The 10,102-nt window shown below is 39.3% G+C and overlaps 1 protein-coding gene across 1 annotated transcript; it reads left to right on the top strand.

Moving 5' to 3' along the window:
- Nucleotides 1-974: 974 nt before the first annotated feature.
- Nucleotides 975-10,101, top strand: LOC117291742 (ADP-ribosylation factor-like protein 2). Its single transcript, XM_033773621.1, has 5 exons — nucleotides 975-1,113; nucleotides 4,425-4,535; nucleotides 6,176-6,338; nucleotides 7,405-7,485; nucleotides 9,028-10,101. Exons 1-5 carry the CDS (start codon nucleotides 1,049-1,051, stop codon nucleotides 9,160-9,162), a joined length of 555 nt encoding a protein of 184 aa, XP_033629512.1. The 5' UTR covers nucleotides 975-1,048; the 3' UTR covers nucleotides 9,163-10,101.
- The last annotated feature ends 1 nt before the right edge of the window (nucleotide 10,102 follows it).

Consider the following 10,102-nt stretch of genomic DNA (forward strand, 5'->3'; position numbering starts at 1 on the left):
GACATATTTTGCACTTTTTGGGTTTCACGAAGTAGCACACATCTTCTCTTGTGTCTAGTTTCATAATTAATTATGCAAATGAGTCAAAACAAGATTAATTGATAATTTCAAGTCATCAAGTATCTACATTGAAAAAAGTTTTGAAGGGAGGCGGGTTTCTAAAAAGTGTTCAACTTCAGAGGCCGTTTTCTTTGATTGTTGTTTTTTGCTGGTATAGCAGTGAGTGCTACTTCGTGAAACCGCTGACGAATTATTACTGTGTCCGTGTAGGCCGGCCAAAGCACACAGGAAGAGCATAATTACGGACCTATAGGGCTAGAGCGGGGACCTATTCTGCGTTTTTAGGTTAACTATATTGACGATGCAAGATTAAAGATTTTCTGCGCACAAACAAATTCCTTCCAAGTTTGCAGCAAAATTACTTATGCTTATGATAGTATAAAGCATTTAATGTCAGTTCCAAGTATTGTGGTTATGTACACTGCTTACACTGCCAGCAACTTGTTTGCTAGCAAAACCAATTCTGTAATGTTCCTTAAATACACAAGTTATATTTTATATTTCTTACCAACTTGCCTACAGGAGGAGAATGAGGCTCGTTTGTGACCAATCAAAGTTTTTGGAAATTGTTGAAAATCGCAAACGTGCACGCCGGGGTTGTCGTGACTGTCGATGTGAGTTATAATCATGCCCACACACCAAAAATAATGTGCAGAATTTAACATAGGCCTATTTGGGCCTATTATGATCAAACGACCTTTAGTTCACTCGGTTGTTTTCCTTTTGGATAGGCATATTCCAACATTTATCCGGCTATGGACGATTACTATTGGGCTTTAAAATAATAAATAATGTATTTGATCATAGCGTTATTTGATGTGCAGTCATTCTCGGATCCACGAGCCTCGAAGTGTGACGTCAGACCTTTCACAATGTCATCGCTTGGTGGCGCTAGACATTAAGAGATGGTGACACTACGTCAACGACACGACTGTGTACACAACAAAACAAGTGACAGACGGCATATGAAAAGTTAGTTTTAATCATCATGGGACTTCTTACAATTTTAAAAAAGATGAAGCAGAAAGAAAAGGAGGTTCGACTCCTTATGCTGTATCCTTTTTTTTAATTTAATAATTGTATAGTACTAGTAGTAGTACAGTGAGTAGGCCTAATTGAGAATTTTGCCAATTTGTAATTGTAAATTGTATCATGAAGATGAATCCTACAATAATACGATGAATGAGCATTCTATTTCTTCCTCCATGATCTCAGTATCACGTCACGTTGCTAATCTAAAATGTAATACAAGAACATCATTCAAAACTACTCCTAGAATAGATAGAACTATGAGGTTCGGCTATCGTCTCCCGTAACCTCATAGTCATAGTCATATATCGTAGCATCATACTCATACAAATCGACCCTCATATACGTTTTCGAACCCCCCAACTTTGATTACCGTTAACCACGAGATTGTGCAAGCTGCATCGGTGACAGAAGCTATGCAGTTTACTCACGGTCTGTGTTTTTATCAGGCTTAATCATGCTGAGAATAAAGTTTCCTGACGTTGGTTATGCTCAAATATTTATAAAATGATTGATTTTTGGTACAAATCACTAGTGCATTATTATGCCAACATTCAAATGAGTCAAAGAAACATCATCCAACCTCAAAAGTTTGAGTTGCAAGATTGAGTTTCATTCTGTTTTAGTCACTAGATGGATCACGTGAGGTGGTAACTATTTGGGATTCTATGGTGTGCCAATATGAGGAAAAAATTTTAATATTTTATTTTTAAGAGAAAATGACAACAACAACATTTTTTTTAGTAACTGCATACTGTAATAAATTCCGAATAAGCGTAAAAAAATATTACGCCTATTTTAAAGAATATATCACAGATTGGTTTCTTATCTCCTGAAACAAAACATTACTGGTCTAAAATGGAGGAAAACGGATTGTTATGAAGTGTGTGTGTTTTAAGGGGGTGGGGTGTTTTACTACCATGCCTTATGATATCTCTCGATTCTAATATAGTAGCCATAATGCCTTAGGACAAAAATGGAATTAAATTTATTAAGTAGTAATTGAATAATATTTTTTATTTATTTTGCACGCCATACTAGCTTTGGAATATTCAATTAAATACCAACCAATGAAAGGTGTGAAAACATATGACGTTACTCCAATGTCGTGCATGCATAAGCACTGTTAATGGCGGACTGTCTCTCGCAAGGTAAAACCAAAACTTTAAAAATTTCAACACACCATGAAGTGTAAGTGTTATTGTTAAAAAATTGGAAAGATGATTTGAAAAAAGAACATTCAGTTTTTGATTGTGAACAATTTTCCTGTTATCCTACTGAAAACACATGACACCAGGATAGTATTAGGAGGAGTACATGTCTGACAACACAAACGAAGGGGTTTTGGCATTTCGATATTATAATATGAGGTCAAAATAAAATCTCGCCAAAATTAGCCTCTGCGTGTTCTTTGAACTCTCATTGACCTAGGAAATGGTCCAGGAAATCCACTCTGCAATCTCAAAAACTGTAAAAAAATTAATTCCTACAGTATTCAGTCCCTATCTACTCCCTTTTATCTAATTTATTCCTCCATGCTTTTACATACCACTACATACAAATGCTGATTGTCCCCGACGCGTCGCGAGGTCATGAGGTGACGATCGTGTGCAGATAATTCTCCACGTTCGTCCTAGGAAAAACATATGCGCACGATCGTCAAGTGTCGTGACCTCGCGACGCGTCAGGGACAATCGGCATTTGTAGTGTAGTGGTACGTAAAACGGAGTAGATGGTGACTGAATTATGGTAAGAATTAAATTTTTTACAATTTTTGAGATTGCGGAGTGGATTTCCTGGACCATTTCCTAGGTCAATGAGAGTTCAAAGATCACGTAGAGCCTATTTGGCGAGATTTGATTAAAAAAAAGAGAGAGATTTGACCTCATTATATCGAAATGCCAAAAGTCAAAACCCCCTCGTTTGTGTTTTTGAGACATGTACTCCTATGAGGTTACGGGAGACGATAGTATGACAGATAATGTCAAAATGTGAAAAAAGCAATACAGCGCCCTAATTACTGGGGACATGACATGACATTACCATAACCATGCTAACTAAACACAGCCCAGGGAAATCTTGTCTCTTTTTAGAAGGGATTTTTCTTGATATTTTGTTAAGGATGTTGGATGCAAATTGTCAGACGTTATTTCACCTTTTAAAAAATTCCTCTTGAGAGGAATCCTTCAATCCTTTCAGCAAACAGAATGCCGCAATGCGTCTTGGGAAACAAAAATTGTTGTGACTAGTGTGAAAGTCACAACTGTTTGTGTTGAGTAGTAAATTTCACAAGTCTCCAAGGGTTATTAGTGGCAACATAGTTTTTAGAATTGACCTGTGGTAAACACGTGTGTTCTGTTTGGTAAGAAAATTATGTCCTTCACACTTCAGTGCAGTGCTTTGGGAAGAAACCTACAAGACCGTAGGACAATAACTGGTCTAAACTGTACCTGGACTACAACAGTAATTTTTCACAAGACCAAGTCAGCATAGTTCAAAGAACTTTCCACACACAGTTTATTATTATTATACATCATACAGTATGCAACCTGTTCTCATTTGAACAAATATGATACTAAAATTGTTGAGGGGATTGATCTCATTTGTCATATATTGGGCAGATATACTTCGCTACTCAACAGAATTAAAGGTTACTTACGACACTAAATTTAAACATTTGCGTATAATGTTTTATGAAACATGCTACTTAAAGGAACACGTTGCCTTGGATCGGTCGAGTTGGTCTTTAAAATGCGTTTGTAACCGTTTGTTATAAAATGTATATGGTTAGAAAGATGTTTTAAAAGTAGAATATAATGATCCACACAAATTTCTCTCGAAATTGCGTGGTTTTCCTTTTACTTTACGAACTAACACAGTCGGCCATTTATTTGACTCCCATAAATGGCCAACAGTGTTAGTCGACGAAGTAAAAGGAAAACCAAGCAATTTTGAGTGATACTTGTGTGGATCATTATATTCCACTTTTAAAATATCTATCTAACCATGCATTTCATAACAAACGGTTTCAAACACTTTTCAAAGACCAACTCGTCCGATCCAAGGCAACGTGTTCCTTTAATGAAGGACACAAGATTGCCACACTTGGCCTGTCGTGAGTTAACTGGCCTGACACTAAAATCACTGGCCTAGAACCTACGGTCCAGTGTTAATTTCCACCCCTGGGATGGTCAAACAGCAATAACAATAGGTAAAATCAGTTATTTATTTTTCTGAGTTCTCCCACAATGTAAATGTTCCTATAGATATGGAAAGTTCTGTCAGTGAAAACAATTGTATACAAACGAACCCTTAAATCCCTTAACTTTCCAAAGTGGTCTAGACAATGCTGGCAAGACAACAATTTTGAAGAAATTCAACGGTGAAGACATCAGTACGATATCCCCCACCTTGGGCTTCAATATCAAGACATTAGAACATAGAGGGTGAGTATTAAAACAAACAGCAACATTTATGTATTCTAAACCATTGTCAAAACTTTGGGTTGGGTAAAAAAAAAATCATTTTAAAGGCAGTGGACACTATTGGTAATTACTCAAAATAATTATTAGCATAAAACCTTTCTTGGTGACGAGTAATGGGGAGAGGTTGATGGTATAAAACATTGTGAGAAACGGCTCCCTCTGAAGTGCCATAGTTTTTGAGAAAGAAGTATTTTTCCACGAATTTGATTTCGAGACCTCAGATTTAGAACTTGAGGTCTCGAAATCAACCATCTAAACGCACGCAACTTTGTGTGACGAGGGTGTTTTTTAATATCTCACAACTTTGATCACCGATTGAGCTCAAATTTTCACATGTTAGTTATTTTATGCATATGTTGAGATACACCAACTGTGAAGGCTAGTCTTTGACAATTATTACCAATAGTGTCCACTGCCTTTAAGGAACATATCTCATTACTTCAAGCCAAACTTCCAAGGTCTGTTCCCCTAGTTGCGATAATCGTAGCCCTTCATCAAGTAGTAGTTAAATAATAATCTAAAATAATAACTCTTACATGTATATAGCGCATTTCACAATAACCGTATCAATGCGCTTTACATTAGTGCCCCGGTCATACAGTGTAGGACCAATAACATCCCTTTTAATGTTTCTCAGCTCCCTTGGGAGTACATGTATACAACCTGGGCAACAGTTTATATCACTCCAAGGGCTTTTTCATTCACAATATCAACCTCTACCCTTGCAGGTACCCATTTATACCCCTGGGTGAAGAGAAGCAATTATAGTAAAGTATCTTGCTCAAGGACACAAGTGTCACGACCGGGATTCAAACCCACACTCTGGTGACTTAGCACCAGAGCTTGAATTTGATGCTTTTAACCACTCTTAATCAAAAAGCAACACAGTTCTTTTCAGAACTGAGAAGTCTCCAAAATAAATCTGAAAAATCTACTCTGCAGTAGCAAGACAGTTCTCTAGCGCCGGGCAATTAGATATATGCACATGGTGTTACCGCATACCAAATCAACTCACCATGCAATGCCTTAAATCCCGTATAAAATCATGTTGTTTTGAAAACTAATTGGGGACACCCTAGAATGTCCATTAAAGGCAGTGGACACTATTGGTAATTACTCAAAATAATTTTTTGCATAAAACCTTACTTGGTAACAAGTAATGGGGAGAGGTTGATAGTATAAAACATTGTGAGAAACAGCTCCCTCTGAAGTGACACAGTTTTGGAGAAAGGAGTAATTTTCCACGAATTTGATTTCGAGACCTCAAGTTTAGAACTTGAGGTCTCGAAAATCAAGCATCAGAAAGCTCACAACTTTGTGTGACAAGGGTGTTATTTTCTTTCATAGTTATCTCGCGACTCCGACGACCGATCGAGCTCAAATTTTCACAGGTTTGTTATTTTATGCATATGTTGAGATACACCAAGTGAGAAGACTGGTCTTTGACAATTACCAATAGTGTCCAGGGTCTTTAAAGAATTCATTTCAATTTTTATGGGCTTTACTTCTGAAGAAAGACAGATTGCTAAAACTATTTCATTGTCAGGATTAATGACAGAAGTAGTACAATACAATTGATGTGTGTTTTTCGTGTCTTGCAGCTTCAAGCTAAATGTATGGGATGTTGGTGGCCAGAAATCTCTGCGTTCTTATTGGAGGAATTATTTTGAGAGTACGGACGGGTTAATCTGGGTTGTAGACAGTGCTGATAGGAGACGACTCTTGGATTGTAAAAAGGAACTGCACTCACTGCTTACAGAAGAGGTAACGGACATTGTTTCTTACTGGGTCATTCTGTGTCAAATCACCCAATGGGTTAAACCCTACCCTCTTCAAATTTGCTCAAATTTCCTTTATGGGGTAATCATGGCGCCACAAGCTCAAATTTCAAATTTCAGCTCCATCCAATAAACAGTTGGCATGCTCTTTCTCATTGATTCTAATCAAAATGCGCCTGACGTGTGATATTCTAACTATATTTTGGTAACCTTTGGGAGAAATTTGTTGAAGTTTGTGTCTTTGGAAAGCAAATTGCTTTAAGCTTTTCCAAATCAAGCAAGTTTTATTGGATCAGCTAAAATTTGAAATTTGAGCTTGTTGAGCCATGATTACCCCATAAACCAAATTTGAGCAAATTTGAAGAGGGTTGGGTTTAAAATTGTCTTTTTGGGGGTTGATTTGTACACAAAGGAAATGACCCTACTAGTTTTGGATACTTCACTTGAATAAGTTTTTAAATTTTGACACTCCCCTGAACCTCCTTCCCGGAGGTGATCGATCTCTCGGCGCTCATAAACCCCTCAATGTTTAACAGGCCTGGAATTTCATTTTTGAGGCGGCAAGGCCATTTCCATTGGAAAATCTTAAAAAGTTTATGGGGAATTTTTAAGGGGGCACAATGGCCAAGACCAGGGGCAAAAGAGGCCAATGCCTCTAGCCCCAGTATAATTCCAGGCCTGGGTGAATTAAAAGTGCCAGCATATTGCACATTTTAATTAGGCCTGTGACCAACTTAGTGTACCTGTAACATAGTATGGTCATTGAGCAATTTCTTTGATTCATCTTTGACATGTTTGATCTTGTGACATGTCTATTGTATGCAGTTTAGCAGGACTTTTACACAAAAAACACTGGTAAATCTAAAAAGGTGTCAACAAATTTCTAACTAGCTTCATGTTTGGTAAATAGGAAAAAGTTTTCTCGCATAATTTTTTAAGAGGGATTCCTTAAAAAGTTTATCAAATTAAAGTTCACCGCCCAGCCCCCAATGCAACCTGATTGCTTATTATATAAACTACTTTAAAAACAAATATATTTGTTACAATTTCAGAGATTATCTGGAGCCACGTTGTTAGTATTTGCTAACAAACAAGATCTTCCAGGGTCCCTACCAGCTGATGATATTAGACAGGTAAGTTGCTAAGAATTTGACTGTCACCTATGATATTGTTGTATTCCTTGGCATGATTTGTCAGTTAGATACTTAGAAGGGCCAATCTTTCCCAAGCTTCGGTTTTCAAAGATGGGTAGGTGACTTTATATTCCTTCCCACCTTGACGGCAAGGCCATCCATGGAGCGTGCCCTAAGGACTATGCCTTGTTCCATGCAAGACTGATTACGAGTTCCTGCTATGCAAGACGCTCTTGTTGACTCGGTCAAACATCTATGGTAATACCATAGGCCCTACGTAATGTATGCACTCAATGCTACACACGTCGCACTATGTAACCTGAAGAGGGTGTTTCTGTAAGGCGCAATCCCGCTAGCAAGCAAGTTGTTTTGGAGTGTGGTGGGGTGATCTGGAAGTTTTTCAGACTGGACCAGAGAACAACACTAAGAACCCTGCCTAACCTTTCAATGGAGGTCCCCTCCTCCCCTCTGAACTTGTTCACGTCACACATGTCAGTGCGCAATGCATCACTAAGAACCCCAAGCCTAACCTCTCAGTGGGAGGTGTACCCCCCTCCTTTTAAGTACTTCATTTCACACAGGCCAGCGCGCAATGCCGCACTGCCCACCCTAGCTTCTCAGTGGAGGTACCTCCCCCCCCCCCCCCTAACTACTTCATATCACACATGCCAGTGCGCAATGCCATAGCCTACTATAGCCTCTCACTGGAGGCACCTCCCCCTTAACTACTTCATGTCACACAGGCCAGGGCGCAATGCAGCACTAGGAACCCCAGCCTAGCTTCTCACTGGAGGTACCCTCCCCCTTAACTACTTCATGTCACACATGCCAGTGCGCAATGCCACAGCCTAGTATTATAGCCTCTCACTGGAGGCACCTACCCCTTAACTACTTCATGTCACACTTGCCAGTGCGCAATGCAGCACTAGGAACCCCAGCCTAGCTTCTCACTGGAGGTACCCTCCCCCTTAACTACTTCATGTCATTCATGCCAGTGCGCAATGCCACAGCCTAGTATTATAGCCTCTCACTGGAGGCACCTACCCCTTAACAACTTCATGTCACACTTGCCAGTGCGTAATGCAGCACTAAGAACCCCAGCCTAGCTTCTCACTGGAGGTACCCTCCCCCTTAACTACTTCATGTCACACATGCCAGTGCGCAATGCCACAGCCTAGTATTATAGCCTCTCACTGGAGGCACCTACCCCTTAACTACTTCATGTCACACAGGCCAGGGTGCAATGCAGCACTAGGAACCCCAGCCTAGCTTCTCACTGGAGGTACCCTCCCCCTTAACTACTTCATGTCACACATGCCAGTGCGCAATGCCACAGCCTAGTATTATAGCCTCTCACTGGAGGCACCTACCCCTTAACTACTTCATGTCACACTTGCCAGTGCGCAATGCCACACTACACATTTATAATTTTTGCAACAACTGAGAGTTAATCCTTTAATTAGTTTTCCTCAAAGCATCGATGTTGTGTACAGTCGACAAAATTAATCAATCACTGTTTTTATTTGTTTACTTTTACCTCAGACATTAGAGCTCGACAAAATCAAGACGCACCATTGGTTAATCATTGGCTGCAGCGCTGTGACAGGGGAGAATCTATTATACGGTATTGACTGGCTGGTGTCCGACATAGCCTCCAGGATATTCACTATGGATTAGTCAGGGTTTGGTCTGCATTCTTAGGCAGAGTCTGAATTGACGTTTACAGCTACGGCTACGGCTGTTGCGAGGGGTGTTGCTAAGGACTTCCTATACTTCAACGCATGATGGTGAGGAAATCTAGCCGTAGCTGTAGTCAAAGTTGCCTATTCGGAAATCCGCCTATAGCCTGTATAGTGAGGGATCAGTTACTGAAACGTGTCACTAGTACGACAGCTTTTCACTGGTTCTGAATTTGTGGCGGTTGCTACTTCTGTGGCTATTGCTGAGGGTTTTGCTAAGGGCGTGTCATAATGTAATGCTTGTACAATCAAGCTGTGGTCACAAATGCAGACGTGACCTCATTTGTATGCAATTTTAATTTGATGGATTACAAAAAATCTAGGCATGCAGTGGTTTTCATTATTTTTCTAGAAGCAATTTACTGTGAATTTTTAAATGGCATTTTATAGCAGTCCACTCTTGCTAAGGTAAAACACTTGATTAACACTTGACCACCGTAAATTCTCCAAAATCTTATCCCTGGTTTATAGCCAGTCAACCAATGTGGGGCAGGTGTAATGTTTTTTTATCAGAGGACGATGTTTTAAATGCCTTCAACTTTCTGTTATAGACAACAGAATAGTCGCCTTGCATTGGCTATGGGTCAAGGGGTCATTGTCAAGAGGTCTATATATTCAGCCATGTGATGGTCTGAAGACTTTATGCACTTAAAGGCAGTGGACACTATTGGTAATTACTAAAATTAGTTATTAGCATAAAATCCTACTTGGTAACGAGTTATGGAGAGCTGTTGATAGTATAAAACATTGTGAGAAACAGCTCCCTATATGTTCAGCCATGCGATGGTCTAAAGACTTTATGCACTTAAAGGCAGTGGACACTATTGGTAATTACTAAAATTAGTTATTAGCATAAAATCCTACTTGGTAACAAGTTA

This window comes from Asterias rubens, chromosome 1 (genome assembly GCF_902459465.1).
Source record: "Asterias rubens chromosome 1, eAstRub1.3, whole genome shotgun sequence".
Lineage (NCBI taxonomy): Eukaryota > Metazoa > Echinodermata > Asteroidea > Forcipulatida > Asteriidae > Asterias > Asterias rubens.